The sequence below is a fragment of the Bidens hawaiensis genome, unplaced genomic scaffold (genome assembly GCF_021521415.1).
Source record: "Bidens hawaiensis isolate Kalapana, Puna unplaced genomic scaffold, B.hawaiensis_p1.1 tig00004269_1, whole genome shotgun sequence".
NCBI lineage: Eukaryota > Viridiplantae > Streptophyta > Magnoliopsida > Asterales > Asteraceae > Bidens > Bidens hawaiensis.
In genome coordinates, this window is record NW_027491256.1 from 567,321 (window position 1) to 578,922 (window position 11,602).

General features: G+C 31.1%; 1 protein-coding gene across 1 annotated transcript; it reads right to left on the minus strand.

Annotated features, from left to right (window-relative positions):
* Window positions 1–3,377: 3,377 nt before the first annotated feature.
* On the minus strand, window positions 3,378–7,891 carry LOC143625942 (uncharacterized). Its single transcript, XM_077096153.1, has 6 exons — window positions 7,854–7,891; window positions 5,814–6,461; window positions 5,503–5,721; window positions 5,312–5,404; window positions 4,113–4,220; window positions 3,378–4,004 (listed from the first exon to the last, which is right to left on the minus strand). The coding sequence occupies exons 2-6, from the start codon at window positions 6,186–6,188 to the stop codon at window positions 3,615–3,617; spliced, it is 1,185 nt and encodes a 394-aa protein (XP_076952268.1). The 5' UTR covers window positions 6,189–6,461; window positions 7,854–7,891; the 3' UTR covers window positions 3,378–3,614.
* Window positions 7,892–11,602: the final 3,711 nt, after the last annotated feature.

An 11,602-nucleotide genomic window follows, 5' to 3' on the forward strand; every position in this document is an offset into this window, starting at 1 on the left:
TATAACGAATTTATATTACACACACACACACACACACACACATATATATATATATATTACGAGTTTTAATAAAGGTTTCAAGTTTGTAAAAGTTGGATTCTTGGATCAAATGTTAAAGAAACCTAAAACATCTTTTATTTAACTATAAAAAATGATTTTAGTTATTTTATAAAAAATTATAAACATATAATTGATTTATTAAAAACTACTAATAATGGTTTGTAAAAATAAACAAAATATATATGCAGTGACCCGGCTTCGAACCCGGGTCTTCATGACCACACTGAACATACACAAGCACTGGACCAAACCATTTTTGTTGTTAAAATATGGAAATTATTATTTAAAAACATATTCTCTTGTTCATCTTCTTCCTCACAAAAACCATAGATTCAATTCTTCGAATCTGATCCATGTTTGTTAAATTAATGTTAGGGGTTTTGTTTGTCGGGTTAAAACGAATCAAAACCATGTAACAATTACCTTGGTTGGTGCTGGAAATATGATGGTCGTAGCTTGACCGGAACCGAGATAATAAGAACGGATTCAAGATTATAGACAGTTTGTTTGTTAAATATTATATTCAAAAAGCATTTAGTAGATGATTATCGTCCTATTTATAATGCCAATTGGATTAGTTCGTGTTTAATTCGAGTTATTATGATTTTGGTTAAAAATCTGATCGGTTGGGATTAATACGAGTTAATTCGTGATTAAATGATAAAATTAATCATAGATAAAGCTTATAATTAGTGAAGAAGTCGATTGGGGTGGTTAACGGATCAAAACGAGTTATATATTGACGTTTCAAGGGTCGCCGGCGCCGGAATCCGGTCGCCAGAACTGCTGGTCGGAAAAACGACGGGACAAGGGGGTTGGGCTGGGTTTTAGTGTTATTACTATTATTATATTATAATTTAAACCTATTTACACTTTTGGACCTTGTACTTATCAAACCTTTATAATTTGTTTTTAACTTTGTTTACTCTTTAACCCTTGAACTTTATAGTTATACCTATTTGATTAGAACTTGTTTATCTTTGAATTGTTTACTTTTTATATGTAACATTCGTCAATTTTCGGACCCGAAAACCCGACTCGTTTAATTTTATTTATTTATTTATTTATTTGATTATAGTTGTAAGATTTTACAAAAACAACCCTTAGCCAACTTTTATTAACTCTTGCACCCTCAACTAAAGACAAAGGACCTTATCTCAAATTAACCAATTCCTTTCCCTCCTTCATCCTCCCCCTTACGATCAGCCAACCAGAACCCCTCCTTCAATTTCGAACTCGTTAAACGCGTAATTGATCGTACCATATCAATCCTTACCTTATTCGATCTTACCGACATTCTTAACATGGTAAATTATGAACTGTTGATAGCTCATTTCATTAATGACGAAACCGCGGCTAACCTCGTCTCAAATACAATATATAATCCGGTTTATAATGCAATTAAATCACACCACACCACCCTCACTACATTTCGACACAAACCCTTAAGTTAATTACAGTTTACAAGGCCGTCAATTACCCGTTTAAGATCAAGACATGGCCGCAGCTTTTTGTTCTTCGTCAATCCGCCACCATATCTGGTAATTGATACATTCATATAGTTCGTTTTTAACCAAGGAACATTAACCCTATATCAATTTTAACAAACCTTAAACATTTGAATCGATTTAAAGATCTAGGGTTTATGGTTAAATTGGGTTCTGAAACATACAAAATATATTTATTTTCAGTATGTTGTAATAAAAAACTAACACACTAGCCTGATGGCTGGTGCGTGTTCATCTAAACCTCTGAAACGGTCCAGGGCGCGGGTTCGAACCCCCTGAACCCGTTTTTTTGTGATATTTTTTTATATATTAACATTTTTCTTAATTTTCTTGATTATTATTATTACTTAATAAATTTTATAATTATAACTTTGGCAAAACCGAACTTTCGAGTCCCCTGGAACCCGGTTTTGTATTTTATTTTTTTATTATTTTCTTTCATTATACTTATTAATATTTATAAATATCAAGTAATAAATGTTATTTTTTTCCTTAAAACCGAACCTCAAGACTTGTCGCTTTTCTTCATAAAATTTATATATATATATATATATATGTAATGATAACTCGTTTAATAATACAAATTGTTTTCATTTTAAAGATTCATGTACGTATTAACCTTTCCAATTTTTTTATCACTTTATAAAATATCTCAAACATAAATAATAATTTTAATAATACTAATAATAATAATAATAATAATAATAATAATAATGATAACCACGTTAATGAGAATAACCTCAACAACCATAACAGAATGACAATAAGATTAATAACCTCATCGAGACCCAAGATCCGTCTTATTATTTTGTCATTTATATTTATTTAACTCACTTTATCATTAACTATGAATATTTGTCGGTGAACCTCGAGGAGCTTGACCGTTTTCTATTCTAGCCTTTTCTTTTATTATCTCGTCCTCATTTATCCTACGCTATAAGGTGAGTTTACATATCCACCTTTTTCCATCTTTTATATTTTGGGGGTAGCATGTATACTTTATTTTACTCATTTTTATTTCACATCTATTCAAAACACAATTCAATATATGTTTATGTGTGATCATTGCATGCTCTATGATAATGTTTTATGTGCTTAATTGATTATTTTATGTTTGGTGGTTGGTATCTCATCCTCATCCACTACAAAAAAGATTAGTATTTGAGACTGAAAAGTTAGTCTCTAATACACACCAATCAGTACCTAATGGTTATCCGGGACTGATATACCAGTCCCTAGCCAGTGACAGATACCTAGTCCTAGATACTAGTTTTTGTAACTGAAAATCAGTCTCCGTTGTATGACACCAATAGGGACTAACAGCTAGTCCCTGGTACACAAAAATTCAGTCCTTAATTTATACCCCCCATACCACATCTTTTCAGTCCCAAAAACATTTCTTCAGAGACTGTAAATCAGTCTCGAATACAATGATATTCTAGTCCCTAATATATAACTTTAGGAACTGAAAATCAATCCTCTAATCAATACAATATTGTCCCTAATACGTTAGGTTCGTGATTCTATATCAAATCAGTCTCCAAATATATTCTTTAAGGACTGAGAATTAGTCTCGTTACTACTTGATTTCAGTCACTAATATATCACTTTTAGGGACTGATAATTATTCTCAGATGATATGTTATTTTAGTCCCTAGTAACTATATTTAGAGTCTGATAATCAGTCTCATAAACTAGTCTCTAATATGTTATTTTCAGTGACTATTTCTAGTCTCTAATAATGTATATATTCAAATATTCTTATATATGGACTGAAAAATAGTTCCCCACACAATTTAATTCAGTTCCCAACATGCATTCATAATACCGAATAAATCCCTTCAAGGACTGAAAAACAATACCATTGAAGTAACTGATTTGTAGATTTATATATAACTCATAAATTTGATTTTTGATTTCACACAATCCAAATATAATAAGCATTAATATCGTAACAAAACCAATCAAAATAACGTCAACCAACCAATTCTAATATTTAAAAGAGTACTTGATAAAGAAAAGTAACAAACGCTTATAACTAATGTCCTAGATGTTGTCACCATCAACTTCATCACTCGTTTCCATGGCTATTGTGTTCTCGAAGTCCGGAAACTTTGTGCTTATAAACTCGAACATTTTTTCATATTTCTCCTTTTCTCGTTTTTGTTTCGCCTCGAGTGCAATAACCTTATTTTTCAGAACTTCGTTCTCACTTGTATCTTGCTCGGATGATTCGGCTACCAATTTCATCCAACTATCTTTTTTCCTAAACACGGGCCCTACACCAACCTCCCATGCTGATTGTATGGTTTTCTTCCTCCCGCAAACACTTTTTATGGCTTCTTTCTCAATCTCGTGTTCTATAGAAGTTGTAACAGTGATTCCTTCATAAACTAATTTATCCATGGCTGCCTGTTTATGCTGAATAATGTTTTCCTAACATAAAAGAAGGCATGTGAACAACATTCAAAACCAGCACCAACCCAAATAAATATTTGAAAAAATAAATTTCACAATAAAAACTTTTAAATAGGAGATGCTTACATATTCAAGACGCGAACTATCATTTAGCCATCCCTGTTTCACGGCATTGTAATGCATCTTATGATAACGTTCTAACGGGCTAGGCGGCATGTGAGTCTCAGGATTTGTCTGTCATCATCAAATTATAATAATGAAGAACAAATATATTCAAATTAATTTGAGTATTTGCTTGTCGTTGAAAAAGTTATAAAAATGAAGCATAATGAATTTGTTATCCTTTTTTGCCATGTACAGTATAGTATAAACTAGGGATGGCAAAAATAACTGAACCCGATGGGTATACACGGAACCCGAAGCATCCGGGGCCAGGTAACGGGTTGGGTAAACGAGCATGGGATCAGGTATGGGATTAAAAAATAAATTTTTTTTTTGGGTTCGGGTATGGGAATGGAATTGGGTGATACCCGGCCCCATTACCCGAATTATATTTATCTGATTACCCGTAAATATACCCGAAATATAATCTTTCTAATTTACTATGTATATAAGACTTTAATTAATAGTTTTATAACTAAATGCTTTATGAAATATCTTTACCAAATGACTCTTTGTATAGCTTTTCTAGTAAATATCTAAATAGTTTCCGCCCAAGAATTCAACATTTAGCTTTATGGAAAATGGAATTATTGTTTTAGATATTCGTTTCAGAATGTAGCAACAAACTTATTTTTGTGGATATGTATTTTTGATGCAAAAGCAAAAGTATCCAAACCTGCATATAGTAGTGTCTTTATTTTTTATCATGAAGTATTGAAGTTTATAGTTTACATTATCTTGATATTTGATATATTATCTAATGGTGATGATGTTATCCTTGTGTTTTATCATATTTAACAAAGTTTTGAAAAATATAAAGTTAGAATTTGTACTTAGAAACTACCAAGGGTATATTTTTATAAACTACCAGGTATACTCGATACCCACGGGTATCCCTGTTATCCGACGGGTAATTACCCGATAAATACCCGACAGGTAATGGGCCGTTTATGAGACACAGTTATGTAGATGGGTATGTGTTTGTGATTGCCAATACCCGACCCGTTGGCATCGCTAGTATAAACATCCGTTTTTCATAAATTTTTACAGCCAAGTCAATTCTTGGTTTCAGATTCAATTTTCTTCTAAACCACAACGCGAGTACGACCATTACTTAACATGAATAACAGATTGCATTATCAGTCGAAAATTCAAAATCTTACCAGTTGGAATGTATGATTGGCTAGTGACCGAGATCCCCCTCTGCTTATATTAACTTGTTTTGCTCTGTTAGCTTCCATTTGCTTACTATATTTCTAGGAAAAATCAAATTTGCCACACAAGTTAGAACTTTAAAAATAAGAAAAATATTCACGGACATTTGTCATGATTTGTAAAAAGAAATTTAGCATACCTGAGTTTTTTCTAACTCCCAATAATCACACATATGCTTCCAAGCTTCTTCACGACAATCAGATTTCCTTTTCGATCTTGCCAACTCGGGATTGGTTCTTCCTCCATTTTTCTTCCAGTGCCGACTCCAATTACATCGGGTGCGTTTCCAATGGCTTTGAAGGTGAGCATTCACATACTCCATGAAAACCTTATTTGATCTCAACAACTCAAATTTTCCCTTCAAAGAATACATTGTTAATGATATTAATGATACTATATAACATCATAACAGATTCTCAATAATTAAATGTAAAAATATATACAACTTACTTCTAATTTCTCATACATCAGATTTATCGCTTCTTTTGGTATTGAGTCCCATGCGTGATAATTCATTGGACAAAAATTGCGAATAACAATTCCACACTCAGTCGCAAACGGTGTTGCTGAGGTTCCAACAAAAGATTTTGTACCCTCATCCATTGTCAAAGGGATTTTAGAACCCTCAGGCATATTTTGTAAAGTCCTTGTAATGCTAAGATTTAAATTTGGACCGCGTCTATTTGGTGGTTGAACATTTTGTTGTGTTTCAGCAGGTGGTTGTTCTGCTTCTACAAGTTGTTCTGCATGTAATGTAGAAAAGACAAAAAAGGATAAAATGATTTGAATTCTGTTTATTTTGCAAAGTAATTCAGCCCATTTCATCACTTTTTGAAGTGCGATTTCAAACAGATCTTTACCCACGAAAACCAACCACTACCCTTTGCTTGAATATGAAAATTTTAGTTTAAAAAAAAATATAATTTAGCGGTATCACCACTGGTGTTGGGCGTATTACGTTTGCGTCTACGTGTCGAGCGCGACACTAGAGCAGATGCACTTCCCTCAACCACCGACTGATTTGTAGGTACTCGAGAATCTTCTTCAGATCTCGTTCTTGTAAAGACCATCATCACTAACATAAGCATCCACATTGTACTACAAGGAAATCGATAGTAAAGAAATCTGATATATACATTCCACAACAAGTATTGTTATGAACTAGAACATAAACATGATACTAAACATGTGAGATATGCATACTATCTAAACTGCAGTGGGTTTTTTTAATCAAATGTAGACATGTAGTGTATATATAGATTGAATTGTGTCCATGTTTTTAGAATCAATATAATGGCCTACTGATTATCACTTGCGCCTGTAATGAATAGCAACAATTCAAAGACAGTCCACGTTAATATGCTTTATTATATGCATATGTTTATTATTATCTTACATCTAATGTTGTTTTTTTCTTTTTTTATCAGATGCAATGTAGATATACATGTCTCCACATGTTAGAACATAGAAGTGTGTACATTAATAGATAAAAAGATGTTGTATGTAACGAAGTAATTATATATTTCATGTAAGCAAAACATGATTAGATAACAAAATACAACCCTAAATTAAATTATGATTACGTGTAGCTCAGGGGTGTTGATCGAGTCAACCCGAACAACTTTCGGGTTAATCAGGTCGGGTTACTTGGGTTTCGGGTTGTAATAATGCTTCAATGTTTTTTTTTAATTATGGGCTGCAAAGATGTATAAGTCTTGTAAACATATCACAAAACAATTATCCTTAAAAGAAATGTACAAACAATTTGCCAACAACTTCAACTAAACCCAAAAAAATATTTTTATTTTACTAAAATTCTTTCAGTGGTTTCCCCATATTAGAAAACTCATGTTAATCGATAATATCCTTCTTATCTTTTACTTAAAAAAATATAATAGATTGGAGAAGCATAGACAATCAATACGAACAAGTAATGTTTGGAATTATACAAGACAATGGTAGAATACATATAACCAATCTTGAATATATACAAAGAGTATAGTTTAAATATATAAAAAAGCTAAAGTATATAATAGTTGGGCTGCTTAAGTTAACTATTAATTGGGTTACTCGAGTTGACCCAAAACCCGATTTTTTATCAAACACGAACCCAAAACCCGACCCTAATGATAATACGGGTTAATTGGGTTAACCCGATTAATAATTGTTGTAGCTATGTAACCCGAACCTAATGAGCTTACTCGGTTTTGGGTCGGGTTAATCGGGTTCGAGTATTTTGGCCACCCCTACTTGTAAACAGAACATATGGACTCATGTTATATCAATTTACCAAAATAACGCATCAAAATTCATGGACATAGCAGTCAATATAGAAAAGGGCTATTGAAGTGAAAGTCTAATCAACGAACATCACTCTAACTCATCAATTCAGCCACATAATGGTATTCAATATTGAACTAAACATATCATTTATTACTAATTGAGTATGCAAGTAGTGTTCAATATATCAAAAATTAGTTCAATTGATACCTGAATCTGCAAATATTGATAGACTGCCAAAATTTCTTCACACAACTTCAATAGTTTGTAAAGAGGAAGGCTTTCGTGAGGGAGTAACTGTAGCGTGATGGGGTTTGAATCATTGGTAGGGAACGTGGGGAGGATTGACATCCCGATTTTTGTGGATGGTTCAGTTGAGTTTTGCTGGATAAAGAAAGATGCAGATGAATTCCAATGAGAAGAAGATAATCAAGAATATTATTTAGTTATTTTGTTTACATCTTACTTTCCCAGCTTTGATTTTCTTTTAGTATTTTTGAATATTAAATACCTAAACTAATTAGTACTAATATTTTTTAATAATATCCTACAACTACTAAATTTACTTAATTGAAATAACGATTTGTTAATATGCTAATGTAGTTGTGTGTTTGAATTAAATAATCAAACACATGATTCAAGTAAATTACGATTTATAACTTTTAAAGGAATATAATAATTATTAATATGATTTAATACAGAAGTTGGGTGTTTATTATTGATGTTATTATTATATTTATTATTTGTTTTATTTTTTGAATAACGAACTAGGAGTGCAATCGGGTTCGATCCGAGTTTAAGCTTGACTTGTTTTAAGTTTTATTTTTAAATTCGAGCTTAGTACGAGCTTGACTGATTTACTATATATTACTTTTGTATATTTCTATACATATTTCAATTATAATTTTTTATTTCACATAATATATATTAATTAGTTATTTTTTTCATAGCATTATGTATATAATAGTTGTTATATATATATTAAAAGTTTATATAATCATAGGCTTGTTAAGGGTCGTGAGCTGACTCGAGCTCAATAAGTGAAGTTCGGATTAGGCTCGTTTTTAAAACGAGTTTCTTTTTAGGCTTTGGCTCGATTGAGATTTTTCACAAGCTGATCACAAGTAGTTCACTAGCAGCTTTGCTCATTTTCACCCGTGAAAAAAACACACGCCTCATACAATTACATTAAAAACAAATATATCCTCTTTGTTATATTTAAATCATACACCTTTTAGGGGAGGATAAACTCCAGCACCGTCATACCACTAGGGCCATGGCTGTAGAAATTTCATGTTTTAATTTTTACGAATTTCATTTATTATAATAAATTATTATTAATATTATAATTATAATGTGTGGTTGTTAGGGATAAGTGGGTAATATTATATTATAATTATAAGAAATTTCATGTTTTTAATTTTTTACGAATTTCATACATCGATTTTTCCAGATTTTAGTTCCGCTGCGAAATATTCAGTTCGATACCGGTTGTGAAGGAAAAAGCCGAGGAACACAGGTACGTACCGAAAATTCCAAACTTGGTACTGATTGGGTATCATTACTGGTAATGGTTTTGCTCATCCCTACTGGCCATAGGCCACTATAGTCTACATTAATTGACCATAATTTATCGTTGTTTGCCATAATTGACCATTTATACTCGGTCAAACATGTGTAAACGGGTCTTATGTCATAATATGTTGATAGAAGTTATACTAAGTCATACATGTCTTTAGTGGATTATACATGCTAAAAATTTAATAGCTTTTAATTGATATGTCACAATAGCTATGTTATATTATGTTTGAAACATATGCATATAAACAAAATAAACATTTGTATTTTAGAGAAATATCATATTGAATGGTAATGAGTCATATTAGATAGAAAATATTTAAACGATAACAGGTCACTTTATCAAGGTTGGCCACCATTAATTTGCACTCCTTAGGTTTAGTCATAAGTAACTATCACTCATTGACTATTATGCTATGAGTTACACATTCACGCCTTTTTACTCAATGTAAGCGTCTCATCACCCACTTTACCCCTTTTCGCTCCATCTTACCATAAGAAAATGGGTTAGCGTGCTTAACTCCCCTCAATTTAATTTTAAAGCAAATTTTATGTCGGTGTAGAGGATTTTAAAGCCCGCTAATTAACACTTTAACACATCCTGCCTTTAATACATGTTAACCCATGAAAGGGAGTATTGTCCCATTCCTTAACCGTTGTCAAATTAACATTATCTCCCTGGCGTTAAGATTTGCCCCGGGGTCTTAGACTTCACTAATTAAAGTTAAATCTAGTCGCACATAGTAAATCTTCAAACAATAGAAAAAAAACTATTCGATTAGCAAACCAAACCAATTTATTAGGTATGTGAAAACACGCTAAGCTATGCTCAAACTCGACAAGGATTGAGCTCCGCATAATTTAATTAAAAATATTAAAGAAGTAAAAAAAGTAATTTATGAACTGTCTTATGAAAACCATTAAAATAATAAAGGCTATAATTTTAAAATAGATTCATGTAGGTTATTATAATTTATTAATAGATTATTTATATATTTAAAATTTAAATGTGAATACAGAAAATATATTAATTGATAAATACAAAATGATTTAAATTTAAAAATATTAAAATTTTATATTTTAATAAAAAAGGTAAGAAAAATAAACATTTATTTTTTTAATTTGTCAAATTAAATTTATTATTCCTTAAAAGATAAAATTTCAAATAAGTAAATAATCATAATTTATCGAGACATGTTTCTATTTTTATATATAAAAAAATCTTAATTTATTGATTAAGCTTACAATATAAAAACACATGATCTAGAGTGTTTATTACAAGTGCACTTATTAGCCAAAAAATAAACATGCGAACAGTATCCATACACATATAACTTATAATTACATTACCCGATCTTGTTGTCTATCATGTCTGTCATATTATGTGTTATTATTTTAACTTGTGACTCTTTGTAATGAGACAAAACTATGTTGAATTATCTGTCTCATTTTGTGTATCGGCTAGGTTTGTTACGGTACCAGAATTAAACCCAACGCATAATTTTGTTATATTGACATATTTAAAACAAAAACATGGACATTGTGACAACAAATTGATGCGAATACGGCCGTCATCTGTTATACTCGTTACGATATCAAAACTAAAAATAAAATACAATTCGGTCGTCTGCTAGGTTCCGTGTTAAAAGACATGTATTTTTTAAAGTATAAAAAAACAAAACTTAAAAAGGAAAAAAAGAACTATATATTGAATAATAAAAAGGATAATAATCGATTACCATATCATACATCTCACTCTTTTCCTTTTTTACGCCAACAGTTTATAGTTTTAAAAAAAACAAAATGAATCATATAAACTATTGGCGTAAAAAAATAAAAAAAAATGTAGATACATGATATGATATGATAATCGAACACAATTAACATTGTTTAAATGAAGAAAGCAAATACCAAAGCACCAACGATGAAATTTGATTTACTAAGGCTTTTAATAAGTTTAAACTTTAAAATTTTGTTAACATTGGAATTATAGAAAACATAGGGATGTATTCCCACTCTTTAACCGTTTAACCTAAACAAACTCTTACTTAACTGGCGCCAAAAAAACTAATCGAAGCCAGACACAAAAATAATAAGGGCCTAGTGGTTAGGGTACAATCTTTCACAACCTCCATCAGCCACCCTGTCTCCTCCCCTGCAACGGTAAGCTTAATTACAATTCATTGAACTCCAAATGCTTAATTTTAGGGTTCCATAAGTTTTAACATATCCACACACAGAAGCAATTGTCGACCACATTCACAAACAACAACCGGTCAGTGCGATTAACGAAAAGGTAAGAAATTCTATGTTTCGTTTTACTCAGTACCATTACAAAAATGATGATTTTGTTGTTCTGTTTGAGGTTTAAAGTAGAGATG